Source organism: Pelophylax lessonae, assembly GCF_965119305.1.
Source record: "Pelophylax lessonae genome assembly, chromosome: 10".
NCBI lineage: Eukaryota > Metazoa > Chordata > Amphibia > Anura > Ranidae > Pelophylax > Pelophylax lessonae.
In genome coordinates this window covers 87389639-87402665 of record NC_138777.1, presented here as the reverse complement: position 1 = coordinate 87402665, position 13027 = coordinate 87389639, and the positions used below count along the sequence as shown (strand labels likewise).

The window sequence follows — 13027 nt, the reverse complement described above, 5'->3', positions numbered from 1 at the left end:
CAATAATATATACGTCAGATGATAATACAACCTACTTTTTATACGTCATATAACTCAGACACGGAATAATAAATCAGGTAATTTTGATTTAACCATCTCACTATATATATAACTATATATTTCTGATTTGGTATCACTGACTAACAGGTATTTTGTACCTGAGGAAAATTCAACGACAATAGGGATCATTTTTAGTGTCACTTTAAATTGTATCTATAGCAAAAAAAAAAAAAAAAAGAAATAATAGAATTGTAAAATCTTACTGTAAAATTCTTTTCTCTGAGTCCTCTGACAGTCGTCGCCGCTCTTAATTCATTACGATTGGGTAATGGCTGTGCACTCTAGGAGTAAGCTAGACAGTTATTAAACAGTTAATAACAGCAGGTTTTTTAACCAGACACACCTCTAGGGGGCAGTCCTACAGACATTATTCCTCAGCTACTTCCTGTATCTAATCAGTTTCGTAGCAAGCAGTACCACAAGGCAAACACAACCCCATATCTATAAAAATAGACACCAGAGGGGCGGGGGCGATGATTGTCAGAGGAATCAGAGAAAATAATTTTACGGTAAGATTTTACAAAAATTCTATTTTCTCCTGCGTCCTCTGACAGTCATCGCCTCTCTTAATTCAAAGAAGAGCCAAAAACTCTTCAAACAACTGCCGCACTTACAACCTTTGCAGCCAAAAGAAGCATCCGAGGATGCCAAAACATCAAGTCTGTAAAACTTTGCAAAGGTGTGCACAGACGACCAAGTCGCCGCCTTACACACCTGAGCCACATAAGCCTGACGGCGAAAAGCCCAGGAGGCACCGATGGCCCGAGTAGAATGAGCCGTTACAGGGAAAGGAGTAACCTGACCCTTAACGGAATAGGCTTGAACCACAATCTGTCTGATCCATTTTGAAATGGTCGCTGCGGACGCAGCTAAGCCCTTCCGAGTTCCCTCAGGAAGAACAAACAAGGAATCAGATTTTCTGATATACTCCGTGACAGATAGGTAAAACCTAATAGCCTGTACCACAGCTAAAGAATGCAAGGCCACTTCTTTAGGATGCTCAGGCTTAGCAAAGAGCGAAGGCAGAACAATATCTGCATTAAGGTGGAAGGAAGAAACCACCTTGGGTACAAAACGACTAGTTTAGTTGCAAGACTACCTTGACCCTATGTAGCACCAGGTAAGGTGAATGGCAAGACAAGGCTGCCATCTCGGACACTCTGCGAGCAGATGTGATAGCGACCAAGAAGGCAACCTTCTGGGATAAAACAGGCAAAGGAATATCTCTGACATCCTCAAAAGGAGGTCGTTGCAAAACTGACAACACCAAATGCAAGACCCAAGGAGGCACCGGAGCCTTCCTTAGGGGAGCCAAATTACGCACCCCCTGAATGAAAGTGTGAAGCAACGGATTGGTCGCCAGGGGGCGCTGGAAAAGGACAGCCAATACCAACAACTGGCCCGCAATCTTGGCAAGCATAAACGCTGATCTACCCCTTCCCGCAGGAAGGCCAAGACCTTCGCTACTGAGAAGGCACGCGGGTGAAAACCCCGCAAATCACACCAAGCAAAATAGGCTTTTCAGGTGCGATGGTAAATCGTCCCGGAAACCGCTTTCCGAGCCTTCAGCAATGCAGGGATGACCGCAGTCGGAAGACCCCCATCACTCAGGACGTGGCTTTCAACAGCCACGCCGGTAAAGCCAGCGACCATAAAGCAGGATGGAAGATCCGCCCTTGAGACAGAAGATCGTCTCGCAATGGTAGCCGCCAAGGAGGTTCGACGGCCATTTGTATGATGTCTGCGCACCACGACCGACGTGGCCAGTCTGGGGCCACCAGAGCCACCGAGATTTGTTCCGACGCCACTTGGTGAAGGAACCTGGATACCAGTTGAATTGGAGGGAAGGCATACATCAGTCGATACTGATGCCAAGGAATCACCAACGCGTCCGTGTCGTCCGCCAGAGGATCGCGTGTTCTGGACACAAACCTTGTCAGTTTGTTTTTCGGATGGGACGTAAACAGATCAACGTCTGGAGTCCCCCACCGGATACACAGGAGCCGGAATACTTCTGGATGTAGGGACCATTCTCCCCGGTCCAGGGCCTGGCAGCTCAGGCAGTCCGCCTGCCAATTTCCCACAACCGGAATGTGAACGGCAGAAATTGCAGTGACATGTGTTTCGGCCCAATTTTGAACCTCTAGCACCTCTAAGGGCGCCCGGGCACTTCTGGCACCCCCTTGGTGATTGATGTAAGCCACTGCCGTGGCGTTATCCGTCTGTACTCGGACCGGACAGCCCCAAAGTCGGGGAGTCCACCGGAACAAGCAAACCTTTGTCGCTCCAGGTTCCAACACGATCAGTGGGAGTGAGGCCTCCCCATGGACCACCAACCTTGGGCAGACAAACCTGCCCAGTACTCCACCCCAGCCCAAAAAGGCTGGCATCCGTGGTTACTACTGTCCATAACAGAGGCCGGAATGACCGGCCCTGAGCCAAGGCTGGCGATTGGAGCCACCACAAGAGGTCTAGTCTCACTTGATGACTGAGAAAAAAATTCACATGTCCAAGTACTGAAGGAGTCCTGTCCCATCTGGTCAAGATCTCTGCTTGTAGAGATCTGGTGTGAAATTGAGCAAACGGAACGGCTTTGAAGGCCGACACCATTAAACCCAGCGACCGCATACGGGTCCGCAGGGAGGAGAGATCCCTGTCTCTGAAGGACTTGATCTCTTCCTGTAGAATCGAAAGTTACTCCTCCGGTAGAAACACCCAAGCCCGGGCAGAGTCCTGGATCATGCCCAGAGACTGAATACGCACTGACGGTGTCAGAGTCAATTGTTGGAAGTTCACGGTCCACCCAAACTCCTGAAGCATTTGGAATGTCATTGACAGATGATGCGACAGGGTTGCAACTGAGCAGGACCCTAACCGGAGGTTGTCCAGATAACCAAGGACAGCAATCCCCTTTAAACGCATTAAAGCTAATACAGGGGCCAAAACGTGGCCGAAGGGCAACGCCACAAACTGAGAATGCTCCCCCACTACTATGAAGCGGAGAAATCCCTGGTGACCCTTGAAAATAGGGATGTGGAGATATGCATCCTGCAAGTCGATGGAGACTAGAAAGTCCCCTGGACTCCATGACGCCACCACGGATCTGATAGATTCCATTCTGAACTTCTGCACCCACACCTAGCGGTGTAGGGACGTCAGATCCAGAATAGGACGCACTTTCCCCTCTTTTCTGGGGACAGTGAATAGGTTGGAGTAAAAACTCCAAAACCTGTCCTGCACAGGTACTTGTATAAGGACTCCCTGGGCGAGCATGGCCTGCCCGGAAACCTTTGAGGCAGTCTATCGACAACCTGAGGTTTGATAGAAAGAACCTGTCTGCAAAAAACTCGATCTTGCATCCCGAGCGAATCAGCTCGTGAACCCACCTATCCTGAATCTAGTACAACCGAGGTTCTTGGAACCACTCAGACGTCCCCTCACCCCTGGTACGGGTGTCCCTTCATGAAGAGGTGGATTGTGACGCCAAACCAAGTGAACTGGTGTTGGGCTTACAAAAGGACCCCTGGTTTGGTTTAAAAGAGGGACCCCGCTTGGCGCGGGACGATTTTCCCCTGCCACCTGGTGCAAAGGAGTGCTCTTACCCCCAGCGAGCCCTGTGATCAGTTCATCCAGAGAGTCCACAAAAAGATGACTCCCCGCATAAGGGATGTCAGTCACTGTCTTTTTTTTTTTTTTTGGAAGACTGGTCAGCCGACTAGCTATTCAACCAAGTAATGCGGCGGATTGCAACCGCAACCGCCGACAGCCGTGCGACTAAGGGGGCCTTGTCTCCACCCCCCTATCCGCCGGTCCTTAAACACTGGGGAATCCCCCACGGGCATTAAAGTGACTTTATTTAAACTGGAAACAGTGTGGTCCACCTCAGGAGCCACAGTCCAGCGAGAATCCACCGGATTCGCAAAAGGATAACGGTACTGAAATCTCTTGGGCACCACAAACATATGTTTGATATGGCGCCATTGGTCATTCACTGTTTCGTGAAACTCCTCGGGACAAGGAAAAATCTGACCCGATTTTTGGGCTTTGCGGGTCCCAAAGGAAACACGCTTACCCGACAGGGGGGGGGCTCATCATCCAAATTTAACGTTTCCTTAACAGAGCTGATAAGCGCGTCCACCGCAGCGTGGTCCCACGCTGACCCAGAGGACGAATCCTCCTCCTCCACATCCGACTGAGAGGACAGGGACCCCTCAGGGGGGACATTGTCCGTGGCAACCAAATCTGACTCTGAATCAGAAGACTGAGAGGGCATAAGCCATTTTTTTAGAAAACCGGTCAGACATCAGCAAATGCACTTTTGACGCTAAAGTCGCAAGTGCAACAGATAGAAAGACTTATGGAAGCGGATTCAGGAGTACCTGAACCACCCACCAGGTCTGTGGGGAATTTGCTATCCTGGGACTCCAAATAGCAATACGCATATTAAATGACGCTGGCCCTTTAAATCGGCGAGTCCCGTGGCCCCCACCGCAAACCTGCACTGCAAATGGAGACCTTGTCCCTTGCTACAGGAGTCTGTAAAAATTAGTGCTAGCAGGAATCCAGGCCAGAGAAACCAGTAAAATGCCGCCCATTGTGCTACATATGTTTGGTAAAAAAAAATCGCAATAAGCGTATTTTGATTGGTTTGCGCAAAAGTTATTGCGTTTACTAACTAAGGGAAAGATTTTTGTCATTTTTATTGTTTTTTTTTTTATTTAAACGAGTAATGGCGGCGATCTGCGATTTTTTTTGCGGGACTGCGACATTGCGACGGACAGATCGGACCCTTGACTGACATTTTTGACACTTTTGGGGGTACCAGTGACATTACTACAGTAATCAGTGCTATACACTGTTACTGTAAAAATGACACTGGCAGGGAAGGGGTTAACTTTATTAGAGATGCAGTGGCTATGTGTGTCCCTAGGGGTGTGCTTCTTACTGTTGTGGGATGTGACTTTTCATGTAACAGCAGAGATCTACGGTCCTACATAGCAGGACCGTATGATCTCTGCTGTTACACAAAGGAGAATGACAGGCGGCTTTGTTTACAATAGCTGCCTGCCTTTCTCCCTCTGTAACCGACGATCGCGAGTGAGCAGCGGACATCGGGTCCGCCGCTCACACGCGCGGGGGGGTTCCGTGAGCGAGCGGGAGCGCGCCTCCGGCAGCGCGCGCTTGGGCCCTAGAGCCTCGCAGGCTAGTGACATACCCCTACGTCACTTTGCCTGTGAGGGGCTGACTGCCGCCGTATATAGTCGTGCGGCAGTCGGCAAGTGATTAACTGCTTAATAACTGCCTAGCTTACTCCTAGAGTGCACAGCCATTACCCAATCGTAATGAATTAAGAGCGGCGACAACTGTCAGAGGACGTAAGAGAAAATAATAATTTTTGGTTTAGTTGTAAAATCTTTTTCTTGGAATACAATACAGGACACAGGCATATTCTGGGGCATCCAAAAGCAATACAAAAAAGTAGGGTGGGCAATACTGCAAACAAATTGCCAACAAGCATATTTTATTTCTGTATATACAGGATTGTAAAAATAAACCTTAGCCAGCTTTGGGTGCCCCAAGCTGAGTAGTAATACGGTGAGCTATGCACTCTGCAGTGAACAGTAAATGTGGCCAAACGGCATTAATAGTGGGAGTGGCTGAAAGGGGCTTGGTTAAATAAAACAAAAGCATTCGTGTACCCATAACATATGCTCAGAAATAGTAAAAACAAATGTCACTATAAAAAAATTAACTAAGCCTACCTTAAAAGTGGGCAGTGTCAGTCAGCAGAGCAGTGGACAATGTCAGTAGGGCAGTGGACAATATCAGTAGGGCAGTGGACAGTTTGTGAACAGTGTCAGTAGGGCAGTGGACAATATCAGTAGGGCACATCAGTAGGGCACTCTTTATTAACCAGCTAGAAAAAGGTTTACCTACACACCCCTGACATCTATCCACCCTCCATCTGCTTATTATCCTCCATTTTTCATGAGAATAGGCCCCTAAGGGTACTCATAGTAGTGTGGCAAACGGCACTGACGTGGGGCAGAAGTACAATAGATATTAATGAGGCTTTGCTGACTGATGAACTACAAAAGCCAGCTATACTACTAGATGAACCAATCATCGGCTCATGCTACATTTGTAGGAGTATTTATATAGACTATATAAATACACTTATGAATAATAAAAATTATGCTTGACCAGGGGGGAGCCACCTTGAAAATGCATTGCTTGATTACTGTGACTCACAGGGAGTGGATGGGCTTACTATGGTTTGTTATGTCAAATGGACACTGCAGAGTATGGATCCCAAAATGATCTGCGTTCTTACCCCAATCTGCCTGGGGGACTTGTGAAGGACTATATCATCTAGCGGTACTGCTGGAAATGGTACCTACCTTGAGGTTTTATGACCAGTGAGGTCTTTTAAATGCATACTTCATACCTACTCTAATGTGAGTGCAAGTATTAGTTTTAATTATCGATAGTTTAGCATGGTAATGTGCAAGGTCAGTGAGCTCTATTGTGTTTTATACACTTTAATTTACACAGTGGTTGTTAGAGGCAGAAATGCTTATAGTCACTATAGCTGGATATCAATGTGATTGCAGGACACCGGCTTCTTCAAACAAAACAGGCTTTTATTAAACAAAAATGGCTTCACTGTAGCAAACAAAAGTACATAACAGGAAAACTTGAATACTCCTTGTCAGGATAATGTAGTCCCAATAACATACTTAAAGTGTATTTCCACTTCTGTATCCAAATTGGGATAGCACCTACTTTATAGTAGTTGTCACATGTCAACATTCACACAGCAATGCTTAAAAAAAAAAGATTATATTTGCAGCTTACCTTTTTTAGATGCTCTATTCTGGACCCTACAGCAAGGAAAAATACTAGGTGGTTTTCTTTGCTTTTTGGGGGCTAGGCAGCTGTGGCTGCCATAGCTAACTCTGTCTGTGCTATGCAGGCAAGTCTTTATTATCAAATTGTAACTAGATTTGAACACTGTCTTTCCTAACAAAGGGTTAAAGGTGTAGAGGCTGGGCATCTTGCATTGTATGTTAATGAGGATAGACTTGAGACAGGCTAACTCTAAAAAACAAATCTTCCCACGACACCTCCTTTAGAAACATCTAAAAGGTAAGAAATATTAAAAAAAAAATTGTCATGTTATGTAAATGATAAAAGCATAACAATCATATAGTCCTGTTTTCTAAAATGTGACTGCAAAAGTGGGAATACACTTTAAATCAGCATTGGTCACTTCCATGTAAATCAGTCTACACCACAGAGGCAAATATCCCAGCCAGCAGAACAGTTTTTTGCCAGGTACTTTGGCAACTTTAAACAGGGGCAACCTCCAGCCACACTCATTTCCTAATTCTACATCAGAGGTGTACATCTATACAACAAAATCTTTTTAAAAATGTTGTACTACTAGAATTAGTGGTTAACACACTGCCAACTGGGAAATCTTTTTGGCATGTTCATTCCACTCAACCATGACCCACTTCTGATCCTAGGTCAGATCGGTCAATGGTGCTGCCAGGGTGGCAATGTCAGGCACAAGTATAATATTTAGAAAAGGGTGCAAAAACTCCTATGTTACTATGCCGACGGTTACAAATTATGATATCTCATCGCCTATTTATGTACGTGAAAACATATTGTTTGACAAGAAACCAATGTGAAATTCCACCTTCAAAATTATTAAACTACAGAGCATGACCAAAAATGTATAGACAATTATTAAAAAATAAATAAAAGTTGAAAGTAAAAAAATGCACTCTCAGTGTCCAGATGCAGTCCAGAAACAGACAATCCACTTAAGAGTGCTAGAGTACTGGCGTCATAAACAAAACACACAAAAAAAAAAGAATACCGCAACATCACAGCAAAACAATAACGATTAAATGAACTCCAAGTGATGTGTAATTACTATGTCTTATTCTTAATGACATCCAGTTAATCTTTACCTGACCATAGCAGTCAGATTCTTTGCAACCATGCTACCCACCTCTGCTCACCCTGAAATGATATGTCAATGCAAAGCCGATATTTCATTTACTGTACATGGGGATGCCACTGGGTTCAACCATCAACAAGCTTAGAGCCGAACTGCAGCCAAAATATGATAAAAAAATGAATAACCCATTCTAATACAAACTAACAAAGCCAGCTTTTCTGCAATATTCACTTTCAATCCAGAAACCGTTTCTGCTATAGCTTTTTTCTGCCACCAGATGTCCTCATTCTTATAATCACCATTATTGAACCCACTTCCTCTGTGCGCAGGTCATCCTTGATTCAAACCTAGCCTGTAACTGGACAGTGAAAGAAGAATCATGACTGTGACAGTACAATTTGCTGTATCTATCAACATGCTTCTTGTCAGCACATAAACTGATTTTCTCTTTGTACTTCTTATTCTTCTCACACTGCAGTCCTGCTATACAGGGACTGAAAGAGGCTGATGCTAGGTCAAGCTCATACACTGCAATGATAGCAGAGCTGCATTATTTTGTTTCTTTTATATCTGCCTGCAGTTGAGGTTTAAATATACATCTCAGGGACTTATAAACTCATATCCTGGAGTTTCAAGCTCTCCACTGTGACAGCTGTCAGCAAAGTAACTGAGTCTCTTTCTTCCTGCTCAAGTCTCTCCAACATGAAATAGATGACAAATGCAAGTAACACACCTTTGTAGCTACACAAAGTTGGAAAAGTAGCTACCAGAGTACCCTACAAAATGAGGAATAAATCATATGAACTGAACCCAGTGATGGTTACTTAGAAATAAAACATAGGTTTAGAAGGAAAGACCCTTAAATGGATTAACTCTATCACTAAAAGGTTTATAACTGTGGTGTGCAGAGGGTAAAGGGACTTTAAGGCTCATCAGGAGAGAAACATATGGTGTCTTGGGTGTCCATGCAGATAAACATCTGTCTGACAGTCCATGCTAGGTTAACAGCCAGCAATTCTTTTGCAGATGCAGCGGCAAGGGCTCCCACACATTGACAAAGAGATCCTGGGACAATCATTGCTTCAAGTGAGTCATGACAATATGTTTCTGTATATGTGCTCCCCAAGCAATATACCCTGTTTCCCTGAAAATAAGATTTTTGAGGATGGCTGCAATATAAGCCCCACCTCGAAAATAAGCCCTAGTTAAAATCCCTGTAAAAACATGTAATCCTTTTTGTAAAAAGATTATATAATGTGCAGTGTGTCTGTTTGTAACTTTATTGGGAAAAATACCTTAATTACACAATAAAGTTACAAATGGAGACTCACTGGACATGTGTTCGGCCGCAGGCCGGTATTTGTGGGAGGAGCTAGCGGGCTATATAGCGCCGCCCCTCCGCTATACCGGCCTGCTGCTGCGCTGTTCGTCATTTGGCTGGTCAGGTGTTTTTTTTTGGTGGTCACCTGACGTCGGCCGGATATCGCGGTATCGTGGACCGGACTTCCGGTCGGGACTTGAGCCTAGAGTCACCGCCGCTGGCGCCGAGCCCCGCTAGTCCTGCGGCGCATCCCAGCTCTTCCTCCGCCTGTACTGTGCTCAGCCTTCTCGGGCATCCGCCCCATCTCCTCGGCCTCCGACCGCCGTCTGCTCGTCCAGCTGCCAGCTCTGCGTTGCTGCTTCTCCCCGCTGTTCAGCAGGGGATCAGGTACCTGCAGGGCTTGGGGGGGGGAAGGGGAGGGAAGTCTTTCTGCACACACTGCCTGCCTCCCTGTAAGGCCACGGCTAAACCACGCAGACTCTCTTGCACACACTGCCTGCCTCCCTGTAGGCCACGGCTAAACCACGCAGACTCTCTTGCACACACTGCCTGCCTCCCTGTAGGCCACGGCTAAACCACACAGGCTCTCTTGCACACACTGCCTGCCTCCCTGTAGGCCACGGCTATTTCATTACTCTGGCTCACGCACACACTGCCTGCCTCTCTGTTAGGCCACGGCTACCCCTTTTTAAGTATTCATGTTTCTCTGCACTCACTGCCTCCTGCCAGCTTCGGTACCTCTTCCCACGTCCTCCTGCATTTTCTGTGCCCGCTTCGTCACTCAGGTACCCTGCTTTGGGGGGGGGGGGGGGGTCGCTCTGCTGTACGGTGTGGGGGGGAGGGGGTTGGTGCTCGGGGGTTGGGGGGGGTCTCATTAGCATAGCAGGGTTGTGTTGTTCCTGGTTCCATGTCATGTTTCTGGTGGGGGGTATGGGTGACCCCCCTTGACTGTTGCCTTTTTCCCTTCAGGTTCTCGTCATGTCCTTCAATGCCGGCATCAGGTACTATGTCAGGTTCAGGTTCCTTGTGTTCCACACGGCTCCGGTTATCTAGTCTTCACAGACGCCACTGGCGTCACCCATAGACACCGTTAGGCCAGTTCTTCTCTTTCCTCCACACACTTAGTCTTCGGTCTGGCTTGCGCCCGGTGGTTAGGCCCCTGCCGGTTGCTCTTCAGGCTCGTTCCACACTTCTGTGATTCACCTGCGGATGCATTGGTGCCTGGGCACCGTCACGGCTTCGTCACCTCTGTGCATACCACACTTCATGTCGTTGTCCTCCTCGTAAGCACTGTCGCTGTTACACTCCAACTGTGTTGTTCTTGTCTTGTGTTGTCCCCCCCCTCCCCCGTAGGGCGAGTTCAACTGGCTGTTAGGGTTCAGGTGCTGGCCCTTTAGCCCCCCCCCTTCATAGCCGGTCCCGCGAGGCCAACCCCCCATCTCATCGGAGATTTCCAGCCCCTCGGGCCAAACCATAGCTAGCGCCTCGCTCCACCCTTCTCATGGGTTTATAGCTAGGGCCTCACCTGTCACGGCCACTCGTTTTGATTTTGTACTGTCACCGAGAGGCCAACGTTCCCGCCACCACGTCAGTGGCTCATGCCCCTCGGCCAGAATCATAGGTAGAGCCTCTCATCAGCCGCTTGGCATCTAGCAGGGCCTCACCTATCACGGGGTAGTTAAGTTCTTCGCCTTTGGGCACTAGCTAGCCAGCCAGTGATTTTCCTAGCACGTTACGGTTATTAATCGGACTTGGGCTTTTTGTTCTTTGTTTTCTTCAACAGCGGGCCTCAAGGAGCCATCCTGGAAGAAGGATCTTCATCCCCCTCCACGCCAGCCAGGCCTAGCACCCCCGCCAGATCTGGTACCCCCAAGGGTCGTCGGGTTCCTTCTCCGCTGGGTTCATATGGGTCTTGGACTATTCCGAGAATTTCGGCGGTGCTACGCCAGAAGGGGGTCCCGTTCCCAGCCACGGCAAGGAAAGCGGAACTTTTCAGGTTGATGACGGATCATCCAGAAGATCCGGGACTGGGCACCAGCTCTCAGGGCTGTACGTCAGCTATGCAAGGGACCCTGGACTCTATCCTGTCTTCCCTGCAGTCCATCGGAGACAGGCTGACCAAGCTGGAGGACGCCAGTCCAGCTCAAGGGGGTCCTCCTCCTCCCTTGCCGGTGTTGACCCCAGTTCCCGCTAGTGATCAGGGTAGGCCCCCAGTTCCCCTCTTCCCCTCTTCTACGGTTTCTCCGATAATCACCCCGGCCCACATGGTCCCCCCAGCTCTCCGCAAGGATATCTTGGAGGGGAAGGATGTAAACTTGGTGGCTCTCCTCATCGCCTCCCAGGATATGGTGGAGAATAAAATCTACAATTACGGGGATTTGTCCGTTGTTATGAAGGCCAGGGACCCCAGGCTCAATAAGAAACTCACGATCCCAGAGTTTGTCCTGGCCTTCGGCATCTACAGGGACGTATTGTGTTCCGTATACCCACATCGGCGGGAGGAGTTAGATCTTTACCTGCATAAAGTCGTGGCTCTAGGGCACAAATACGGGGGTTTCACCTTCTTTGACTTTCACAAATCAGTCTCGGCCAAGGCGGCAGCGGCCTTGGCTCAATTCAACGTACGGGTCGATTGGAGTCTTTTGGACACCGAGCTGTTCTGCAGGCACTTTGCAGGCTTGGCACCACCCTCCTGTGCCACATGCTCCTCCACTTCACACTCTGCCAGCCTGTGTCCCGTGGAGGCGGAATCCTCCCCGGCTGGGGTCCTGGGGGGTGGGGGAGCTGGCAGGTCAGAGCAGCGTGGCCTTAGGGATAAGCTGGGTCGTCCTATCGTTTTCTTAGGTAAGGCCCAGGTTTGTAACAATTTTAATGGGGGTGCATGCAGCTTCAGCGCCTGCAGGCTGCTCCATATTTGTTCCATCTGTTTCAGGGCCCACACTAAATCCATGTGTCCGTCCAGGATCAACCCTAAACAATGACTAGCCGGGGTCAAGGTTGAGGTGTTGGAATTTTACCTGCAGGCTCATCCATCTCCTCACCTGGTGGAGTATCTGGTTCAGGGGTTCTCGGGAGGGTTCCACACGGGGCTGGTGTCTCTTGCTTCTGGGACATTGGAATGTCCCAACTTGCTGTCGGCCAGAGAGGACCCGCAGTCGGTGGACCTGTTGCTCGAGAAGGAAGTGCAGGAGGGGTTCATGTTAGGTCCCTTCCCGGCCCCCCCCCCTTCTCCTCCTGGCGTACCAACCCCATCGGGATCTCTACGAGCAAATACACCAATAAAAAACGTTTGATAATCGATATGTCGGCTCCTCATTCTTCCACCAACCCTAGCCTTAATTCCCTCATTCCATCAGCCGAGTTCTCTCTCCACTATACCACCGTGGACAATGCCATCCAGGCCATTCTAGGGGCAGGTAGGGCCGCTTGGCTTAGCAAGACGGATATCGCCAACGCCTTCAAGCTCCTGCCCATTCACCCCTCCTTATGGCACGTCCACGGTGTTAAGTGGAGGGAGAAATATTATTTTGCTATCAGGCTGACATTTGGGTCCAAAAGCAGCCCGAGGATTTTCGATACATTTGCAGAGGCGCTCTGCTGGCTCCTTCTGAATATATCCAGGTGCCCCACGGTTTTGCATTACTTGGACGATTTCCTGTTGGTCGAGCGAA

At 48.4% G+C, this 13027-nt stretch overlaps 1 protein-coding gene across 1 annotated transcript; it reads left to right on the top strand.

The window, feature by feature from the left end:
• Window positions 1-11701: 11701 nt before the first annotated feature.
• On the top strand, window positions 11702-12337 carry LOC309565517 (uncharacterized protein; the record flags this gene model as incomplete). The annotated part of the gene is made up of 1 exon (XM_082270486.1): window positions 11702-12337. The coding sequence occupies one exon, from the start codon at window positions 11702-11704 to the stop codon at window positions 12335-12337; it is 636 nt and encodes a 211-aa protein (XP_082126612.1).
• Window positions 12338-13027: the final 690 nt, after the last annotated feature.